The sequence below is a fragment of the Bos taurus genome, chromosome 10, assembly GCF_002263795.3.
Source record: "Bos taurus isolate L1 Dominette 01449 registration number 42190680 breed Hereford chromosome 10, ARS-UCD2.0, whole genome shotgun sequence".
Classification (NCBI taxonomy): domain Eukaryota; kingdom Metazoa; phylum Chordata; class Mammalia; order Artiodactyla; family Bovidae; genus Bos; species Bos taurus.
The window spans coordinates 55,963,319-55,987,017 of NC_037337.1; the positions used below are offsets into that span (position 1 = coordinate 55,963,319).

The following is a 23,699-nucleotide window of genomic DNA, read 5'->3' on the forward strand; positions in this document are numbered from 1 at the left end:
GCCCTAGTCACATATATCAGACAAGAAACATAAATAAAATGTAACCAGACTGCAAGGGAAGAGGTAAAATTGTCACTATATTCAGATAACATGACACTATATACAGAAAACCCAAGGACTGCACACAACAACTACCAGATCTAATAAATGAATTCCAGAGTAGTACTACACAAGATAAACATTCAGAAATCAGTTGCACTTCTTTACACTAACAAGGAAATATGAGAAAGGGAATGTAAAAAAAAAGCCTTTGAAAATTGCACCCAAAAAAAAAAAAAATACCTAGGAATAAACATGACCATGGAGGTGAAAGACTTATAAGCTGAGAACATTAAAACATTATTAAAGGGGAAAAAAGAGGATTCAAAGAAATGGAAATATATCCCTTGCTCTTGGATTGAAAGAATTAATACTGTTAAAATGGCAATACCACCCAAAGCAATCTACAGATTAATGCCATCACTATCAAAATACCCATGATATTTTTCACAGAACTGGAATAAATTACTCAAAAATGTATATGGAAGTATAAGAGACCCAGAATTTCCAAAGCAATCCTAATTAAAAAAATAAAAAAAAGAAGGAGGCATAACTCTTCTAGACTTCAGACAGTGCTACTAAGCCACAGTAATCAAATCAAAACAGTTTGGTATTAGTACAAAAACAGGCATATGGATCAATGGGAAAAAAGCCCAGAAATAAATAAACCCACACATATGTTCAATTTATTTTCAACAAAGGACCAAAAAATATAAAATGGGAAAAAGACAGTCTCTACATCAAGTGGTGCTGGGGAAGTTGAACAGCTGCATGTAAATCAATGAAGTTAGAACACACCCTCCCACCATGCTCAAAAATAAACTCAAAATGCTTATAGGCAACAGAAGACATGACACCAAAAAACTCCTAGAAGAGAGCACATGCAAAACATTCTCTGTCATAAATTGTACCATGTTTTCTTGGGTCAGTCTCCCAAGGCAATAGCAATAAAAACAAAAATAAATGAATGGGACCTAATTAAACTTACAAGCTTTCATGCAGCAAAGGAGATCATACAAAAACATGAAAAGACAACCTACGGAATGGGAGAAAATATTTGCAAATGATGCAAGCAACAAGGGCTTAATCTACAAAATATACAACTGATACTGTACATAGCTCATACAACATAACAAAAAAGAAAACCCAATGGAAAAATGGGCAAAAGACCTTAATAGACATTTCTCCAAAGAAGACATACAAATAGCTATTAGGCACATGAAAAGATGCTCAAAATTACTAATTATTAGAGAAATGAAAATCGAAACTATAATGAAGTACCACTTCACACCATTCAGAATGGCCATCATTAAGATTTACAGATAACAAATGTTGGAGAGAACATGGAGAAAAGGGAATCCACCTACACTGTTGGTGGGCATATAAGTTGGTACAGCCACTATAAGAAACAGTATAGAGGTTCTTCAGAAAATTAAAGTTATAAATTACCATATGATCCAGCAGTTCTACACCCAGACATATACCCAGACAAAACTACAATTCACAAAGGATCCCTATGTTTATAGCAGTAATATTTACAATAGCTAAGACATGAAAACAACTTAAATGTCCATCAACAGAAGAATTGATAAAGAATATTTGGTACATATATACAATGGAATACTAAAAAAGAATGAAATAATGCCATTTGCAGCAACACAGATGCAACTAGAGATGATCATCCTAAGTGAAGGCACAAAGAAAAAGACAAATACCATATGATATCACTTACATTTTGAGTCTAAAATATGGCACACATGAACCTATCTACCAAACAGAAACACACTCTCATAGAGAACAGACTTGTAATTACCAAAGGAGAGATGGAGAGGGATGAGCTGGGAATTTGGGTTAGTAGAAATAAACTATTATAGTTAGAATGGATAAACAACAAGGTCCTACTGTGTAGCACAGGGAACTATATCCAATCTTTTTGGATAAACCATACTGGAAAAGAATATTTTTAAAATGTTTACATGTGTATTATTGATTGGATGAAAAAAAAAAGCTTTGCCAGAGAGTAAAAATTAGCATAACATTGTAAATCAACTATACTTCAAATAAAAAAGAATTGAGTTCCCTATCACTGCAGGTGAGCAAACAAAGAGATGATGACAACCAGTAAGGGATGCAAAAAGAGTTTCCTGATTCAGAGAGAGATTCAACCGGTTGGCCCCTAAGTACTTTTCACGCCTAAAAATCTATAAGCTTTTGAAATTTAGCACTAGGACATTCTGTAAACTGAAAAAGCATACACTATCAGAAAGTTTTAAAAAATCATTCTTAGATGATGGTCTAGAAATATGACTGTTCATTAAATTCTATGAGCAATAAACCTTGAAGATTTAATATGAAAGAACAGTCCTTTTATATATGTATGTGAGTGTGTGTGTACAGACATATACATATACATACAGACTTACGCGCATGCTAAGTCACTTCAGTCATGTCTGACTCTTTGCGACCCAGTGGACTGAGCCCATCCAGGCCCTCTGTCCACAGAATTCTCCAGGCAAGAATACTGGAGCGGTTTCTGTGCCTTCCTCCAGGGGATCTTCCCGACCCAGGAAATGAACCCATGTCTCCTGCGACTCCTGCATTACGGGATATTACTGAAGCCCTATGAATGCATATGTGTGTATATATACACACACACACACACACATATATACATATATATACACACATACATATACATACATATATATGTACATATATACACACACACATATATACATATATGTATGTACATATATATACACACACACACACACATATATATATATATATACATACATATATACGGAGAAGGCAATGGCACCCCACTCCAGTACTCTGGCCTGGAGAGTCCCATGGATGGAGGAGCCTGGTGGGCTGCAGTCCATGGGGTCGCTAGGAGTCGGACATGAGTGAGCAACTTCGCTTTCACTTTTGACTTTCATGCATTGGAGAAGGAAATGGCAACCCACTCCAGTGTTCTTGCCTGGAGAATCTCAGGGATGGGGGAGCCTGGTGGCTGCCGTCTATGGGGTCGCACAGAGTCGGACACAACTGAAGTGACTTAGCATACATATATATATCCTACATTATGGGATATTTACCGAAGCCCTACGTATACATATATATATATACACACACACATATATACATATATATATACATATATACACATATATATATACACATACACATATATATATATATATATGTATACATAGGGCTTCGGTAAATATCCCATAATGCAGGAGTCACAGGAGACATGGGTTCATTTCCTGGATTGGGAAGATATTATATATGGTTTATATCTGAACAAAATGCACTTATAAACTCAGACTAGGTTTCAAAAGATTAACTCTAGACAAGCAATAATTCAATTTTAAATTGTTACTGAAACACATTAAAGGATGTGTGCCTGTATGGATCACTTTTAAAGGACCTTATTTACTGTAGTGTTTGGGTTAACAAAATTAGCAGAAATAAAATAAATATAGGGAAGAAGGATACAGTCTAAAGTTAGGGTTAAGACACCATAATGACTCTAGAAGTGTTTGTGATGTTAAACAGCTTTGTAACCTCGGACAACACATTTTAATCATCAGGCTCTAGTTTTCTCAAATATCAAATAAGGCTATGGTTCTCAAACTTTAGAGTACATGAGAACCACTTGGTGGGCATATTAAAATCTTCAGAGTTTCTGATTCAGAAGATATGAAGTAGGGTAGAAAATTTACATTTCTAAGTTCCCAGATGCTGCTAATTTAGTCAAGGAACAGCACATGGGAAGCTGCTAATTTAGTCAAGGAACAGCACATGGGAATGGAATAAGAATTGAGAAGATGATGGTAGTTACCAATCCTTAATACTTCATACTGCAACAGAGAGGGTAGCCAGCATCTAATAAACTACATCCAAACTGTAATTATCTATAAAATTAAAAATTCATTTGATTTGAAGAAAGAGTTCCCCTTTGGATTTCAACAGAGATTTTTGAACATGCAAAGATTCTGTAGTACTTACGTCATAGCTTGATAAATGGATTCAATCCCATAACGCATGGCAAATTCATCGACTATTTCTTGAGAGGCGTCATCAAAGAAAACTTTCCAGGCTTCATCCCCTTTGACCTCTGGGATTTTCACTCCACCATTAGCTTTCACTTCAGTCAAGTAATGGAACAAATTCTAAAAGTAAGTGTTTTTCAAATGTTCAGTTTCCTCAAACTAGGCCTGACATATTTAACTGTAACTTTCAGTAAATTATATTATAATTGCATCTAATGTTTCATCAGAATCTATAAACAATAGCAGTATCTCAAATTTTCATTTTACTGAATCTCATTTTAATGCAAATTCTGATTTTATTTCAGTCTAGGTCTATACAGAATCAATGATTTAAATGTTTCAGATATAGTGTATCATTTTAGAAGGAAGTAAATGGTTTTGCCAGTAAATATTTCTACATGCTAGCACAGATTTTGCATTCATAGGCTGTGAGTAAATTAAAAAGCTCTGGATGAATAATGTGTTTTGACTATGTTAATACAAAATCTAGATATGCAAATAAAACTAAAGCACTTCTGCTGCAAAATGGTACAAGTCATGACAATGAATTCAGGCTGAAAATAAATATTTTTACAATTTTGTAATGAAAAAAAATTACTACATACAATTCCTTTTTGCTTCTAAGAAGTTTAGCAACTGCTGCAGCATGGGTTATTTAAGGACCCTTTCTGAACTGGATTTCAGTTCTTTTGGGTTCTTGGACCCACAGAAAAGACTCTGAAAAGCAAAGCATGATGCTATTCCTGTCATTCCAAATCTCTGCCCACATTTTATGGCCAGAGTTGGCTCCCTATCCTGCCAGTTCAAGAGATTTATTGCTATTGGTCTAAAAACTGAACCACTTTTCTTTTTTTTCATAATTTTATTTTTAATTAAAGGATGTTTACTTTACAACATCGTGTTGCTTTCTGTCATACATCAAATGAATCAGCCATAGGTATATAAATATCCCCTCCCTCTTGAGCTTCCCTCCACCGCCCATCCCATCCCACTCCCCTAGGTTGTCACAGAGCACTGCATTTGGTGAACAACCTTCCTTAATGGATTATCACTGGTTAGTCTGTACTCAGGAGATTAAGTCTTGGTTCTATCTCTAATTACTGTGCAATGTGTAAATGGCTTAAAAACTGTTCCTTGTTTCCTTCTTTAGTGAAAGGGAGATGCAAATAATTACATATACATTTTCATAGATATACTTAGGAAAAATCATGTGCAAACAGCAATGATTCTCCCAGCTATCTGTTTCTTAGGAAGGTACTTTGTCCGTACCTCTTTGAACAGGGGGAAAGGTATAGTCCTCAGCTTCACCACATATTTTTTGATACATGGGATGTGTCGTTTGCATCATGGAAAAGCTCTGGTGACATGTCAAACTAGGCTTTCAGTTGCAAAGCATCCGGTAGAAGCCCAAGATTACTTGTCTGTGCATGGACACTGAGGCACAAAAGGGAAGTCGTGCATCTGCCCTTTTGATTCAGTCTGAGTGGTCTCTACTTCTTTCTAAGCCAACCAAGCTCCTCTTTTTGCGTAGTATATTCTCTACTATTCATGGGTGCAAACCTACATTCTGATACTTGCTACCCAGATGTGTTTCTGGAAAAGGTAGTTAAAATGGAGGAGGGTTCAGAATGTATGAAGTCCTCTGTTATACTCAGAAAGAGAGAGACAAATTTACTGTTAATTACATTGGCTCCCCAAAGACATTTCTACAACATCAAATTTTTCATATTTAATAGACAATAGTCCTAATTAAATCTTCAACAAAACCTGAGCACTAACTCAGAGTTCTCAAAAATTAGCATGATTTGGATCTTCTCCTCCATTATTAAAGTATTGATACTATAGATTTAATGTTTCCAAAATATCATGACTTATTTCTTCAATGAATGCTTTCTAACAGTCTTCTTCCTCCCTGAAAGGATGATAATTTGCTCTACTTGTTCATTATCGTCTCATTGCCTTGTTTATTAAAACTTGCCTCATATGCTTGTTCTAAACCTCAGTCTAAGACAACCAGCCCTCTCCTCAGGGGGCAATATGAAAGCTATGTGATACCCTAACACATCACTTGCTATTGTAAAGAATAAGAACTTAAGGGACAATTTCACAAACCTAATTCAATTCTATTTTTAAAACAAATATTTTGTTGCATTATCTCTAATCAATGCAATTTTTTCTAGGTCTTATTATTAATATAATTCAAGTTACTTACCTCATGTAGACATGTATATTGTATATGATATGGAGCAACTTTCTCCTCTCCTTTTATTTCCACATTAATTTTCAGTCGAATGGCCCCAGACACAGCTGATTTATCTGTCCGTTTCTCTGATAAAGCAGAAAGTAATTGGTCAGTAACTTTTGACAATATCATTTTTCTTATACAAGATCTCAAAAGCTTAAAAAAAGGCTTATATTGCTAAAAGTCGTTTTTTAAGATCAGGTTTGATTAACAATAATGATTCTGCTAAATACAATTTAAAGTAATGCACCTATATGTCATTGAGATTGTCAAAATGTGGTATCAAATAAAAAAGCTTAATCAGACGATTCTACCATTCTGATACAAATTTCCATGTACTAGATCAGTTAAGATGATAAAAATTAATTATTTGGGCAATTAAAAGCAAAATAACTAAAAGATAAAATTAATCAGGAGAGTACTTTATCAAAAAGTCCCATTCTTTCTGTCCTTGAAAAAAATGAGTCAAAGCTCTAACAAAAACATCCGTTAATAGTTTTCTGTCAGTGATTCATGAAGACCTATGGTCTACAACCTGTGTTTACTTATGAGTGTTAGATTCCTTCTTTGTTTGAATGGAGTCAATATGTAGTCAATTCAAATAATGTGTGTGTAATATATGTGTATATAGGCATCTAATATGAACTTAGGGATAGCTTTGGGAGAAAGATAAACATAGCCACAAAATTTCTAGGGGGAATGTAGGTAGGGGACCTAAGACTGATCCCTGCTTCCCTGATGAAACACATGAAGAAGCAAGCTGATCCATCTGAAAATCCAAAGATGAAAAGGGAGAGCCACACCAAGTCAGCAGTGAAGACTTCTTTAATTGGCCCCTCTTTCTAAGCATTACTATATTTCTAGCCAAATAAGATACAGTTAAATCATGAAGTCTACTTTCCTCTTGTGGAATGTCTGCTGATTCTTCATGGTTAACAGTTAATAGTCACTGTGTTGCTGAGAGTCTTCTCTTAATGCTGGGATTATGAGAGTTTCTCCTACTGGCTAGGAGAGAGTTGATTCTCAACAAATGCTTAAGTTGTCTGCTGCAGCCAAGAGAAAGTCAGGTCTTCAGACCTCTTTGTCACAGACCTTTCCCCAGGACCACAGGGAACATTTTAAGTACCATCATCACAATGGATTCATGGGACATAGGCTCTGCTTGGATACCCAGAACTTTTGGCTGACTCCTTCTCTGCATGGTGAAATGAATTCTGAGTGTTGAGGAAGGAGTAACACTGTACAAATAATGAAAATAAGTTCCTAATGGGGATTGAACCCATTGTGGATTTTATACAAAGCTAAAACCTGTTTTCCCTCTAAAGGTTAAGCATCAGTAATGACTGCACAAAAGTGTGAAATGAGGATGAGCAGGCACAGGCATCCATGGTGGGCTGCACTGTATTTTTCTCTCCATACACTGAAGGACACTTTCTGCAGTAGAGCTGGGTGGCTGATTTTATTAGAAGCATACTCAAATTCTTTTGCAAACTGACTATACCCTTGTACATTTTGTCAAAAGAATAATTTGAGAATTTCTCTTCTGAATTGCAACTCAATTCAACAACATGCTAATTTATCACAGGAAAACAAGTGTATGTATAGTCAATTAAATTGCTCTTTAATTAAAACACAACTTGTGAGAATTGTGCAGTTAATGGTCTGAAATTTACCCTTTCCTAACATCTCTGTTTTCACGTATAAAGTTATTTAATAGTATAAACAAGATATAGGGGGCTTATCATTATAAGTGAAGCAAAAACTCTATGCCAATAATGGAGAAGCATTAGTTTTAAGGGAGATTTCTTCAAAATAAAATATTTTTGATAATGTGGTTTTAGTCTAGTTTGAATCATTTGTGTTCAGTTATATATCTCTCCTTAATTCAGATGGCCATTAATTCCGTAACCTCATTCCTTTACTTTGCAAAATGCTGTATTATCTGAAGTACGCAGGTTCTAAAAAGTGAAAAGCACTCTTTAATTTTCTAAAATAAGTAGGTATCCTAAAATCAAACATTTCATAATCTTGGAAGTATGTAAACTTTTCTTAGATTCACCACCATATCTTAAAAATGTAATTAAAACATTTCCAATAATATGATAAGTATATTTTTAGATTATGTCCTTTACAGAAAATGAGGTGATCCATATCTTTTTACTGTTATTTAAATCAGCACTAAGGATTCTAGGTTATTATTCAATTGTGGGAAAAGTCAAATTAAAACTTATCTTTAATTCTTGGTACAATAATAAAATTCCATTTTAAAATTATATCAATTAAACAGTCTCATATCTTCATCATCAGAACAAGCATATGGGTAACCAGCTTTGCATTACTAAAGCCTACGCTTACATCATCTTTGAAAGATATCTAAAATATACTTTTTGTTTATTGCCAAAATTCATTAAGGGACTAAAAGGAAATAAATAAGTCAGACATTATTAAGTCACAGGTTGTTTGTTTTCTATACATTTGGCAAAGTTTTTTGAAGCTATACTTTATGAATTAAAAATTCAGAATGGAATAATATTTTTCTCCTAAAAGACACCCACTTGACTCCTTGAAAGAATTTTTTTCATCTCAAATTTGCCAGTATCTTTCAATAATATTGAGTTTAAATAATTATCACCTTATTTCCTAATGAAACTTACCTGCCTAAAGGCCAAGTAAATGTTCTAGAAAAACATTAGTTACTTTTACCAACATGGGAATATAATACCTGTCACAGATATTCTGGAATTTTATTTAACATGTTTCAAGTAGACATAAAGATAGTCACCTAAATTGTACCAGACATCCATTTCTCCACTCAGGGTCCTCACTTCTACAATTGTTTGTCCCAGAAAATCATCTGACTCCTTTTTGAAATGTTGCTTCACTCTGGATTTGATGTCATCATCTTCATCCCACACTCTGACTTTGATTCGATCTGTGGAGTTATGGCACTCACTGAAAATAGATGTGGACAAGTTAATAACCATTGCTAACTTCTCTAAATGTCATTTGATGTTAGCAATTTGTTTTAAATCTTATCTAATCCAGAAAGGCGTACCACATTGCATAGTAAATAAGATTTCCCATGGACCATTCCATCCATGGGATGTTGCAGGTATCAGAGATATTGAAAAACGGCTGCAATTGTTAAGTAATGTTAATAAGAGAAAATCCTGCCCCATTCCATGTCTTTTAATTGAAATACATATAACTGAATATGGGTCAGAAATCTGTGGGGTGCTTTGTCTATGATATATTTCCTATTTGCAACAGTTATCTATGGCAACATGTCCATGCTCAGAAAATTATGTATCATGAGTGAAAGTGAAAGTGAAGTCGCTCAGGCATGTCAGTCTCTCTGCGACCCCATGGGCTGTAGCCTATCAGGCTTCTCCATCCATGGGATTTTCCAGGCAAGAGTACCGGAGTGGTTTGCCATTTCCTTCTCCAGGGGATCTTTCCGACCCAGGATCAAACCTAGGTTTCCCACATTGCCGGCAGATGCTTTTACCCTCTGAGCCACCAGGGAAGCCATGTATCATAAAGCTAATTTAATTGCAATGGGTGTTGAGAAAGTGGACATTACATAGTCTGCCTAATAAGTTAAAAATCTCAGTTAAGCATATAAGACATTGTTAAATCAAGTCATGACATATGGATGCCCAACATCTCTAAAAATTCTTCTATTTTGGCTATATTTCTCTTTATGTTCCTCATCTTCTCTAAACTTAAGCTTGATAAATCACATTCTTAGATTCCTTTGTAGTTATGGTCCAGATGTTTAACCTGCATTCAATCAATACCTGAACTCAAATTGAGGAAAGTGAGGCAGTGGTTGTATTGTGTGGTGCTTAATTCTTTTGGCAACAGGGGTGGTGGTCTTTAGCAGTTTGTCACAGAGTCTCTGGTATTCAGTACTGAGGGACAAATAATTGATCAATAGTGGCAAATGTGTGTGTATGTGTTTTTTTTTTTTTTTGCAAAGAAGCCTCATGATATAATTGGACATTGCTTTTGCACAGTTGATTTAGAGGCTGGCCTCTGGCCTCTCTAAAAATTCGTGAGCAATCTGAGTCTATGAAATAATTTTTTTTTCTGTATAAACTAGAGTGAGCTCTGTTGGCTGCAATGAACAATAATGATTAATGTAATAGCTTTTAAAGAAAGAAGAGAGCTACAATAATAGAACTTAAAATGTGGAATTGACTTTGTAGAGGAGATGATGAGGGCAAGCATTAATTACCTCAGGCTTCAAAGCCACTAAATTTTGGAGTGCAATAGCGAAACAGCTGGTCAAACTGTTGCTTGCTATACTTTGGAATCATGACCACATACCAACTCAAGCTTTTTTATTAGTGTGAATGGTATGAGTAAAATTCAGAATATTGGAATATGCTCATTAAGTCTTGCTGCTTTCAAAAATGTACTGTGGTAGGTAGAGATGCACTCAAACTATAGCTTGACTGCTCTAAGCAGAGATGCAAGGGAACACAGCTATTCCAAAAGAGGTCACTCTGCTTGTGTCCCACACAACTGAGAATATCACAATTTGGAACTACACAGGGTTGAGGACTGCCAGCTGCTTCTGTATACAAAATGTATGCATACAAGCAGAGGTTTCTGAGTGGAACTTCAAAAATAGATAAACCTGTTACCCCAGGGTATTTCAAACACCTTTCTTTAGGAAGTCTCTAAGTGACAACGAAAGGGAACTTAATGGCAAAGATCAGATTAATGGTGCTGCACCCTGGCATACAGTGTTACAGGGGTAGAGGCAGCAGCCATTAGGTTAAGAGAAAGGAATTGGTCAGAACAAAGGAGCCAGTGATAATGAGGTAAATTTTCCAGGGGTATGTGGTTACTTAAAAATTATCTTGAAGCTCACCTCCTGGAAGTCTGATAAAACTTCCCGGGTATGGTATTTTTAAATGTGCCCTGGGGTTGCTACAGGCTTTATTTAAAGTAATTTCTGGGTCCTTGAACTCACAGCAGTAGAAAGTAGACTCCACGTAGAACCTCTTCCCAGCTACTGCTACTGCTGCTGCTAAGTCACTTCAGTCGTGTCCGACTCTGTGCGACCCCATAGATGGCAGCCCACCAAGCTCCCCCGTCCCTAGGATTCTCCAGGCAAGAACACTGGAGTGGGTTGCCATTTTCTTCTCCAATGCATGAAAGTGAAAAGTGAAAGTGAAGTCGCTCAGTCGTATCCGACTCTTAGCGACCCCATGGACTGCAGCTTACCAGGCTCCTCCATCCATGGGATTTTCCAGGCAAGAGTACTGGAGTGGGGTGCCAGCTAGGAAGACCATAAACCTGGATTTCCTAGGATGGTACCAATTTATGGTTTCGTAGATACACAATGCCTTTTAATTCTTTTTAGAGCCCTCTTTCATTTTCTTTCATTTTACACAGCTTCTGCGTAGAATGCAGGCATTGGCCCATTGGTCAAGCAAGGCCCCCCAGATGTAGAACCAAGGACTTGGAGAAAATATGTAAAAGAAATTCACCAAGAAGTGCTAAGGCCTGCCAGATTGGCTAGCCAAGTAACGACTTCTGTTGCTAGTATCAGGAAGTCCTGAATAATCTGCTAAGCAAGACTCTATATTTGCTATGTACCACTGACAGTCATATGCTTCCCTTGTTCCCTGTTACTGAATGAGACTTTTTTTTTTTTTTAAGGATAAACTGCTTTTATCCTAATTTCTTTTCTCTTTACACTAATACAGTGGGGATGTTCGAAGAAGATGATTTATCTTTAATTTATAGACTTAGGAATGACAAAGAACCAAACCTGGAGGTGATAAAGAGATTACCCAAAGATCCTAGACTTCATACTTAACCCAGTAACTGGATATAATTTGGGGACCACCTACCTTGGAAGACAGAGGATGGGTTCATTATGTTTAAAGTACATACAGAGATGGAAATTCCATGAATAAATATTGAATGCTCAAAGAGGTGGAAGGTGACAGATACCATAAGTTCATTCAGCCAATAATTTTTCAAGCGCTCCTTGCCTTTCCTACTTCTGTGCAATATCCTAGTCTCCCTTGAAACTAGAGATGACCACTTGACATCATTCTACAATGAGATATAAGCAAAAGTCTTCTGGCTCTGGCTCTTCTATGTTCTTCTTTTATTCCTCTGGAACATGGATGTAGAACATCTTCCACAGAAGATGATAAATGAGGAACATAGATTAAGCTTTTCACTTTGAAGGGATAACAGAGTTACCACTGTTGTTGTTTGGTTGCTCAGTTGTGTCTGACTCTTTGCAACCCCGTGGACTGTAGCCCACCAGGCTCCTCTGTCCATGAGATATCTCAGGCAATGCTGGGGAGGGTTGCTATTTCCTTCTCCATACTAGCCCTCAAATGCCTATACCTGGAATTCTTGTTGAATGAAATCTCTTTTTGACCAAGCTACAATCATGGCTTAATAAGAAGTTTAATAAAATTCTAACTGAATCAGTGGGAAAATAATTTAAAAATCTACCAAGTTCATTTTGTCTGATTATATACAAAACGGTTTAGAATGTTTAATTTGTTAACTCTTACTATTTTTATACTTGCTGTGTTTTATGTCATTCCTTAACTATTTAGCATGTGTTTCACAAACTTTGACTTTTATGAAAATACAAAGGTTTATTATTTAGATGGGAAACTGTATGCTTATTCAGGAAAATGTGACAGAAAGATTTTTTACACACAAGAGAAAAATCTATCACACATAACTCCCAATAAATCTTACTCTATTAGATCATTTCCACCTTGATTAATTAGCTGACAAAGATTCCTGTTTTAGTTCAACAGCTTGTGATTTGCCTTTCCTATAAGAGGAGAATAAGATATTTTGCTGCTCACTCTTGGTAAATAAAGTAAGCATTGTTAGGACAATTTGCATTGTATTTTTTTCTTAACTAAAAACAATGTGCATCTTAAAGAGTAGTTAATATGCCCAATTTTATGTTTTTTCATTATTAAAGACAGGAATGGCTTTGTTTCCATGGGAATAAGTTATTTTATTCATTCCCAAGTTAAAGCAAAGCATTTCACTCTTTGGAACTCAGGATTATTACGTGTGTTTATGTTCTGTTTTGTCTTTATTTCTGTTTTCAATTTGCAGGTACCCTAATCTCTGCACAGCCAATCACTATTTGGCCAATATTCTTTTGGCAGCCATCCAAAAGGCTAATTTCTTTATAATTACTTATACCAAATTTTCAAATGGTCTCACTACAATTTTTTTTTTTTGATTTAGTTTCCTGGATATAGCCCGAATACATAGCTCCTATAATTAAGGCAAAATAAAGACAAAAAGCAAATAAAAAACAAACAAACAAAAATAAAACCCAAACCCAAGTTATCGAAGTTCAACCTATTCTGAGAAGGACTATTTAGCCTAAAGAGATGCTCATGAATTTCATAAAGCCTGATTTCAATAGAACAACAATCTCTTGCTAAAACAGTCGTCCTCTGATGGGAAGTCATTATGAAAGTAGTATATAAGCAAAGAGCCATTCAAAAATGAGAAATGATCTATAGTTGAACTAGTTATAATGAAGCAACTAAAATAATCTATACCAAGATTATTATACCAAATCTATACCAGCAACTATACCAAGAAAAAAACCAATAGTAAATGAAGTTGCAATTAAAATCATATTCTTTAAGAATCTGTAATGAAATTTCTATAATATTTTAAATGTCATTGTATCAAATTTTATTAATAGACACATAAGATAGATATTTAATGTATATATAAATGTGAGTTTATATACGGAGGAGCCTGGTAGGCTGCGGTCCATGGGGTCGCTAAGAGTCGGACACAACTGAGCTACTTCACTTTCACTTTTCACTTTCACGCCTTGGAGAAGGAGATGGCAACCCACTCCAGTATTCTTGCCTGGAGAATCCCAGGGACGGGGGAGCCTGGTGAGCTACCGTCTCTGGGATTGCAGAGAGTCGGACATGACTGAAGCGACTTAGCAGCAGCAGCAGCAGCAGCACACATATATATGCATTGAAACAATCTGTAAGGTTATATTCAAAATATAGGTGGTAAGATTAGTGAAATTTTTTTAGTCTTTATCTTTTACTGTTATAATCAACAAAATTTTGTATTTTTAAAAATCTAACAATCATAAATAATCTCTTTCAACTCAAGCTGGAAGGCAGGGAATTGATTGAAAAAATCATCAGCCAGAAACTTGCAAGAGCCATCCAGAGGCAAAGCAGCAGCAGCCTTTCAAACAGTAATTAAATTCTCTAGTTACAGCTTAATTCCTTAAACTCTGACCCACCAAATGGAAATATGAAAGACACTTGATGCACACATTTCCTCTGAATGATTTATTATGAATTATGTAACCCAGTTCCATCACAGTATAGGTGTCTTATTATTGAATCAAGAGCCCTTAACCCTATTATCTTTCAATTGTATTAGAGCAGATAGACAAACTCTAAGTTCAAAACTAGTGCCAGTGCACAGGGACTTTTCCCACTACATTTATCAAGGGCATTTAATTATGGGAATTTGAATTGACCAAAAAAAAAAAAAAAAAGAAAGAAAACAACACCAGTCCTCAACATGTCCCTTTTGTTTAAGTTTTTCTGATGGTTTTCTAGGTAGTAACCGGGTGTTGTAGATCTATTCTAGTACTGTAATAGATCAAAGAACCAAAGGACAAAGATACACCAATCTGATATGATACACCAATTTTGCTGCCCCACCTTAAGCCCTACAATTGGATCATTAATACTCAAAGCCTTTTGTTCTGTTTTTATATCTAATGTTTCCTTCACAGGTACTAATATTGCAGATAAACTTATTTTAATAGCTGTTTTAAGTATTATTTGACATTAAAGATGATAAAATATTAGTTATGTTAAAGTAATAAAAGTAAGAAATTTGCTTGTTTAGAAAAATTCTTTGTGTCAATTTTGCTGTGAAAAGAGAGACCACTTAGGGAGAGAAATCCGAAAACAGGAAGGTCTATATGATACCACTTATATGTGAAATCTAGAAAACAAACTAGAGAAGAACAAAATAGTGCTTACCAGGCACCCAGAAGATGGGGAAATAGGAGAGATGATATTTAAAAGTACAAAATAGTAGCTAAATGACTCCTAAAGAGCCAATGCACAGTATAATAAATACAGACAATGATATTATATTATATTCATCAAATCTGCTAAGAGACTAGGTCTTTATAATACCCATGACAAAAAAGTAATGATAATCATGATATGTGATAGAGGAGCTAGTTAATGCTACAATGGCAACCATATTATAGTATACATGTATAAATCAACCTGCTGTTCCTTAAATTTATATGCCAAATATAATTGTTTTAAAAAGCAACGGCATATATAGAAAACAGAAGGATCAAATTACTGTCTCAAAAAACAGGAGAAACATAAATGAGTGTGAGTATAAGATTGTGTGCAATAAGGGTGGTTTCTTTTCACCACTTCCCTAGGCTCACCAAACATTTTTGCAGCTCAGACACTTTTTTCATTGTTTCTGAGGGCAAGGATGTCTTTTCCCTAATCCTCTACCTGATGAACATCTACCTGCTTCTCAATACCTGATAAAAGATCACCTCTGTATGAAAATTCCCTAAAAAGCATTTTTTCCAGTCCCTAGCACCTAGAGCAATTAGATATGAAAAAATTATTTACCAAGAAAATAAGAAAATATCATTGGTCAGAGAAATCATACTCTTCATATTATTGTTCTTTAACTATTACAATTTAACTATTCCAATTAGTGGCTACTTGTATAGCTGAAAATTAACCATTTGCTTGAAGTTGGGAGGAAGATTCACTTTGGAAAAATGTTTGACATTTATTAGACATTGGATTCAAGGCATTATCTTTCTAAATCTGACTTTTCTTTAAATGGTGACATGCATTTTGTTTTCTAAAACTAACTTGTATGAAGATAAACTGCCTGTTAATGATCTGTGGGGCAGAAGATAGTCAGTTCAGTTCAGTGGCTCAGTCGTGTCCAACTCTTTGTGACCCCATGGACTGCGGCATGCCAGGCTTCCCTGTCCATAACCAAATCCCAGAGTTTACTCAAACTCATACCCATCGAGTTGGTGATGTCATCCAACTATCTCATCCTCTGTTGTCCCCTTCTCCTCCTGCCTTCAATCTTTCCCAGTATCAGGGTCTTTCCAAATGAGTCAGCTCTTCGTATCAGGTGGCCAAAGTATCGGAGTTTCAGCTTCAGCATCAGTCCTTCCAATGAATTTTCAGGACTCATTTCCTTTAGAATGGACTGGTTGGATCTCCTTGCAGTCCAAGGGACTCTCAAGAGTCTTCTCCAACACCACAGTTCAAAAGCATCAATTCTTTGTTGCTCAGCTTTCTTTATAGTCCAACTCTTACATACATACATGACTACTGGAAAAACCAAAGCTTTGACTAGACAGACCTTTGTTGGCAAAGTAATGTCTCTGCTGCTTTTTAATATGCCGTCTAGGTTAGTCATAAATTTTCTTCCAAGGAGCAAGCGTCTTTTCATTTCATGGCTGCAATCATCATCTACAGTGATTTTGGAGCCCCCAAAATAAAGTCTGCCACTCTTTTCACTGTTTCCCCATCTATTTGCCATGAAGTGTTGGGATCAGATGCCATGAACTTAGTTTTTTGAATGTTGAGCTTTAAGCCAACTTTTTCACTCTCTTTCACTTTTATCAAGAGGCTCTTTAGTTCTTTGCTTTCTGCCATAAGGGTGGTGTCATCTGTATATCTGAGGTTATTGATATTTCTCCCAGCAGTGTTGATTCCAGCTTGTGCTTCATCCAGTCCAGTGTTTTTCATGATATACTCTGCATATAAGTTAAATAAGCAGGGTGGCAATATACAGCCTTGACATAGTCCTTTCCCTATTTGGAACCAGTCTGTTGTTCTATGTCCAGTTCTAACTGTTGCTTCGTGACCTGCATACAGATTTCTCAAGAGGCAGGTCAGGTGGTCTGGTATTCCCATCTCTTGAATTTTCTACAGTTTATTGTGATCCACACAGTCAAAAGCTTTGGCATAGTCTATAAAGCAGAAGTAGATGTTTTTCTGGAATTCTCTTGCTTTTTCAATGATCCAATGGATGTTGGCAATTTGATCTCTGGTTCCTCTGCCTTTTCTAAATCCAGCTTGAACATTTGGAAGTTCACGGTTCACATATTGTTGAAGCCTGGCTTGGAGAATTTTGAGCATTACTTTACTAGCGTGTGAGATGAGTGCAATTGTGCGGTAGTTTGAGCATTCTTTGGCATTGCCTTTTTTGGGATTGGAATGAAAACTGACTTTTTCCAGTCCTGTGGCCACTGCTGAGTTTTCCAAATTTGCTGGCATATTGAGTGCAGCACTTTCACAGCATCATCTTTCAGGTTTTGAAATAGCTCAACTTCAATTCCATCACCACCACTAGCTTTGTTCGTAGTGATGCTTCTCCTTATTACCAAATTCAGACTTAAATTGAAGAAAGTAGGGAAAACCTGAAGATCATTCAGGTATGACCTAAATCAATCCCTTACTATTATACAGTAGAAGTGACAAAATAGATTCAAGGGATTAGATCTGATAGACAGAGTGTCTGAAAAACTATGGACAGAGGTTCCTGACATTGTATAGGAGGCAGGGATTAAGACCATCCCCAAGAAAAAGAAATGCAAAAAAGCAAAATGGCTGTCTGGGGAGGCCTTACAAATAGCTGTGAAAAGAAGGGAAGCGAAAAGCAAAGGAGAAAAGGAAAGATATACCCATTTGAATGCAGAGTTCCAAAGAATAGCAAGGAGAGATAAGAAAGCCTTCTTAGTGATCAATGCAAAGAAATAGAGGAAAACAATAGAATGGGAAAGACTAGAGATCTCTTCAAGATAATGAGAGATATCAAGGGAACATTTCATGCAAAGATGGGCACAATAAAGGACAGAAATGGTATGGACCTAACAGAAGCAGAAGATATTAAGAAGAGGTGGCAAGAATAAGAATAACTATACAAAAACGATCCCCATTACCCAGATAATCACAATGGTATGATCACTCACCTAGGGCAAAAGATAATGTAACTGTAACGAGCCAAAACAGTATATGTTGCCATTGCTTTATGGTTGTCTTATTCTACCTCTGATATCCCAAGGTCTATGATTTATATGGTAAGTTGTCTTTTTCGTCTTACTTTCAAGCCAATATTCATAGGCATAATGGAGTAATAACATAACCTACTTGAAAAAAGATCTCCCTGATTTAAATTCCATTTGAGCCATTTACTAGCAATATGGTTTTAGGCAAGTTATGTGATTACATTGGGCCTTCAAGGCTAATCTATAAAACTATTATAGAACATCAATAATAATCTTTTAAACATGTTTAAATATATAAAAAACACAGAATTATGCTTGGCACTTAGAAGGCTTTAACTAGACTATCTAATACAGCTAATTACATAATTCAAACATATATTTTGCTTTAATAGCAAAGGACAAGTTACTGCAAATTTCTAAAATAGGGAGAATTTTAGTTAGCCTAATTATCAAAACACTGAAAGTTAAATGCTTGATGCATACTGATATAGTAAAATTTTATTCAACTACTAAAACAATGTTTTAGAAGAAAATTTTTATCAGGGGACTCTCTTCTTTTTCCATTGATCTATATGTCTGTCTTTATGATAGTACCACAGTATTTCAATAACAGTAGCTACTCAGTAATGTCCGACTCTTTGGTGACTCCATGGACTGTAGCCCACCAGGATCCTCTGTCCATGAGATTACCAAGGCAAGAATACCAGAGTGAGTTGCTATTTCCTTCTCCAGGGTATCTTCCCAACCCAGGGAATGAATCCATGTCTCCATGTCTTCTGCACTGAAGGTGGATTCTTTACCACTGAACCACTAGGGATTGGATTTTCTTTTTTTTTTCTCCATAACAAAATTTTAAGTGTAAGGTACAGTATTGTTGGGTGTAAGTACACAGCATATAGCAGATCCTCAAACTTCTCTTGCTTAATTGAAACTCTGTGCCTATTGATTAGTAAATTCCCATTTCTCACTCTCTCTAGCCTCCAAAACCATCATTTTGGTCTATGATTCTGTTACTATTTCAAATATCTCATAAAAGTGGAATAATGCAGTATTTGTCTTTTTGTAACTGGCTTAGCATAACATCTTTAAAGTTCATCCTTATTGACACATATTGTAGAATTTCCTCCTTTTGTAAGGATGAATAATATCACATTGTATGTACATATCACATTTTCTTTATTCATTCACCTGTTGTTGGACAGTGAGGTTGTTTCCATATCTTGGCTATTGTCAATAACACTGAATGTGGAAGTACTAATAACTCCTTGAGATTCTGATTTCAATTCTTTTTGATATATGCCCAGAAGCCAGATTGCTGGATTATATGCTAGTTTTATTTTCAAATTTTTGAGTAAATTCCATACTGTTTTCCATAGCAGCTGCACCATTGTGCATTCCCACCAACAGTGGAAAGGTTCACACAAGGGGGAAAAGATAGATAGGAACTGAAACCACAGAGGAAAGTCCCATCCCGCAGGAGACTGAAACATGGAAGAGACCCAGGCATTATGCTGATGCTCTGCAAGGCATAGAGGGAAGGGAAAAACATATTCTGGCTTCTCCCATTCTCCCACCTTTGATCTTATGGCAATGCTTTCTCATAGCGAAATCTAGTTGGCAGGGAAATCTGGCCTTCAAAGTTCAGTTCCCTGACATAAAGAGCATGCCAAAGACATTTCAGGGAATAAATGGTATAGCTAACAGGTAAATAACCAGCATATATGCCAAACTCATAAAGAAATATGTTAATTCAATTCTTTGCTTCTCTCTTGTACTCCTTTTAGCATCGGCTTGTCCTTCCCTGACAGCTCTTAACATTTGCATTGTCATAGATAAAACTCCGTAATGCTAAAAGCATTTTTTTACAGTATATCATTTAATTTCCTTATTTGAGGAAAGGAAACTGATAGAGAATAATAAATATTTTTTGTAATAACACAATGAGTGATTTGGAAAGAAAATTTTGAGTATAAAAGTGCTTTGAAAAGATAACAGTGCTTTAAAATATGAACCATTTTATTATCATTAATATTATATAGCCACTCTGTATACATATATGGATGCTTTAAAACTTTTAAAAAAATATTGTTTTTTCACAAAGACGGAGCATCCCTCTACCAATTTCCACTGCAATAAGAACAATTTATATCACATTGTATTCAGTGCACTACTTCACTCATTGAATGTCAATGTCAATATTTTAATGGAAATATATTGTTAATGCTAGTTTTAACCTTTAAAAGGTTTGATACTTGATCTATATAATTGTATTTAATTTTACAATTGCGAGATCATACTCCACACACCTTTTAGTCTTTATAAATTGTGTCCATCCTGACATATACACATGTACATCATTCTTTTTAATGATTATATGATATATTCAGTTATATGATGTATCCTAATTGAATTCATCCCCTATAGTAGATAGTAGATGGCTATTTAGGTGGCTTCTAATACACTACTGCAGTGCTACTGTAAAAATATTCTAATCTGAGAAATTATTAAAAGTGGATTTTTTAGTTTGGAAATTATGTCAGTTACACATATCTGTACATCTGCTTGCAAAACAGGAGACCCAGGTTTGATCCCTGGGTTGGGAAGATGGCTCAGAGAAGGGAATGGCTACCCACTCCAGTATCCTTGTCTAGAGAATTCCATGGACAGAGGAGCCTAGTGGGCTACAGTCCATGCAGTTTCAAAGAGTTGGACATGACTGAGCAACTAACGTATACACACATTACTAAATAATTCTTCAGAAAGCATATATGTGTTTACACTTATACCTGTTTCTCTATACAATCATTAGTATTGAATACTATCACTATTCAATCTTTGCTAATCAGAAAATTTAAATATACTTTCTCATAATGACTTTTAGGAAGCACATCTTTTATATATGAATGACATATGTATATACAATGTGTGCAATATTTTCCTCCTTTTCAATTGAAAAGGAGGGAAAAAAAAAAAAAACAAATGAAAAATTCCCTCCTCCAAAGAGACCTTTAAAGAGCTTATGATTATTTTTTGCCAGAGACAAAGGGTTAAATTAAATAGCCAGAATTTGTCCCTGGCAAGAGAACAGAATCAGTCAGCATGAATTTTTATAGGCACTTAAGTAACCTTACTCTTAAATTCTCCCCTTCACTCTTTGCTAGAAGAGAACAACTGCTATTCTCTAGAGGAACTCTGGAGCAATAATTGGAAAGTCAGCAGCAAACTGAAGTTATACCAACTGCCTGATCAGACTTTATCTAAATACCACACTTGAAGCGGAAGCAGTGATCATAAAGGTAAATACTATTTACTAATATTCCTCTCAACCCAAACATCAGCAACACAGCAACAGTGCACAAGTTTGTGGAAGACTTCTGCACAAATGACCAAGGCGTTACTAAAAAAAAAAAAAAAAATAGAAGAAATTTAGAAAAGGCTTCCTTCCAATTGAATTTTCCACTTAAATCTAAGCTCAACCAATTATCGGGAATACAACAATTGAGCTTAAGAACTCGTAAATAGTAATGCTGGGTATACATCAGACCTCTCTGGATTCTTTTGCTGGATGTTATGGAAAATACAAAGAGATGCAATTCAAAAAGAAAAGAAATACCACATTGCTGAAGCCACTCGACAGCACCTGTATTATTTTGACTTTGGTCCTCATTATAGTAACAACCTTTCATCATTAAAATATAAACTCAAATGTCTTGAAAAGTAGATCTACTTAATAATGAATATTTAGCCAAAATTTACATTAAAAAACATCCATTTGAGTCTTTTCAGACTTCCAAAAGGATCCAGTTTAATCAGCTATGTGAGCGTGCATGCACGTGCATGCTCATACTCAGTCATGTCTGACTCTTTGTGACCCAATGGACTGTGGCTTGCCAGGCACCTCTGTCCATGGAGTTTTCCAGGCAAGAATAGTGGAGTGGATTGCCGTTTCCTTCTCCAGGTGGGTCTCCCTGACCCAGGGATTGAACCCATGTCTTCTGAGTCTCCTGCACTGGCAGGCAGATTCTTTACCTCTGGGTCACCTGGGAAACGAATCAACTACAAACATAGCTTAAGTTAAAAAAAAGTATAAAAAACACTATACTCCAGATGATATAAATATATAACTTATTATTCAGATAGAATTAATTTCAAAAGAAATTATTATTGTAGGCTGAACCATATGAAATTATAGTTTTTATAGGTCAAAAAATTATCAGCAATTTCATGTGGCTTGATCTAGCCATAACTACTAGCTCCATATAAAAAATCGTGTTTATGTCCTAATTGAAAATTCACTTTGTACTTGGCCAGTACAAGAAATTCTATGAGATTAAAAAAATGAGTGCATTTATAAAACCTAGTCTGATCATTAATCAAGATACTGAAGAAATTAGTGATGGTGGTATGAGAAGGCACATAAAACCACTAAATAACAATGATATTCAAGATTTACTAAATTGAAGTCACTGGAGAATGGCATTGATCCTAGAGAAAATATTTGAAGAGATAATAGCTGAAAGCTTCCTTAACACGGGAAAGGAAATAGTCAACCAAGTCCAGTAAGTACAGAGAGTCCCAGGAAGGATAAACCTGAGGAGGAATGCCCCAAGACACACAGAAATCAAACTAACAAAAATTAAAGGCAGGGATAAAATATTAAAAGCAACAATGGAAAAATGACAAGTAACTTTCAAGGGAACTCCCATCAGGCTATCAGCTGATTTCTCAACAGATACTCTATAAGCCAGAAGGGAATGGCATGATATATGTAAAGTGATGAAAGGGAAGAACCTACAACCAAGAATAAATACTCTACCCAGAAAGACTCTCATTCAGAAATTATGGAGAAATCAAAAGCTTTTCAGACAAGCAAAAGTTAAGAGAATTCAGCACTACCAAACCAGCTTTACAGCAAGTGCTAAAGGAACTTCTCAAGGCAGGAAACATAAGAGAAGGAAAAGACCTACAGAAAATAAACCTAAAACAATTAAGAAAACAGTGATAGGATCATATGAACCAACTAGAAGACACAGACTAGCTAGGTGGATGAAAACATGTGCAATGCAGGCACTTCAATTTCCACATAACTCTGCTTGACCCCCCAAATTGTATGTAGCTTATACTGTTAGGGTGATCATGTTCCCATTATGTCTTGCAATTGTAATTATTTTTTATTTTTTGTCTGCCTACTGATTGTGAAAACTGAAAAACATCTTTCACTATTGTGATTATGTAACTATTACTCACTTAATACCACTGTATCATA

General features: G+C 35.6%; 1 protein-coding gene across 1 annotated transcript in view; it reads right to left on the minus strand.

Annotated features, from left to right (window-relative positions):
• Window positions 1-23,699, minus strand: part of UNC13C (unc-13 homolog C) — a 685,158-nt gene that overhangs the window by 327,781 nt on the left and 333,678 nt on the right. The window contains 3 exon segments of the mRNA NM_001206460.1: window positions 4,057-4,220; window positions 6,313-6,428; window positions 9,125-9,294. Coding sequence (NP_001193389.1) covers window positions 4,057-4,220; window positions 6,313-6,428; window positions 9,125-9,294 — 450 coding nt within the window.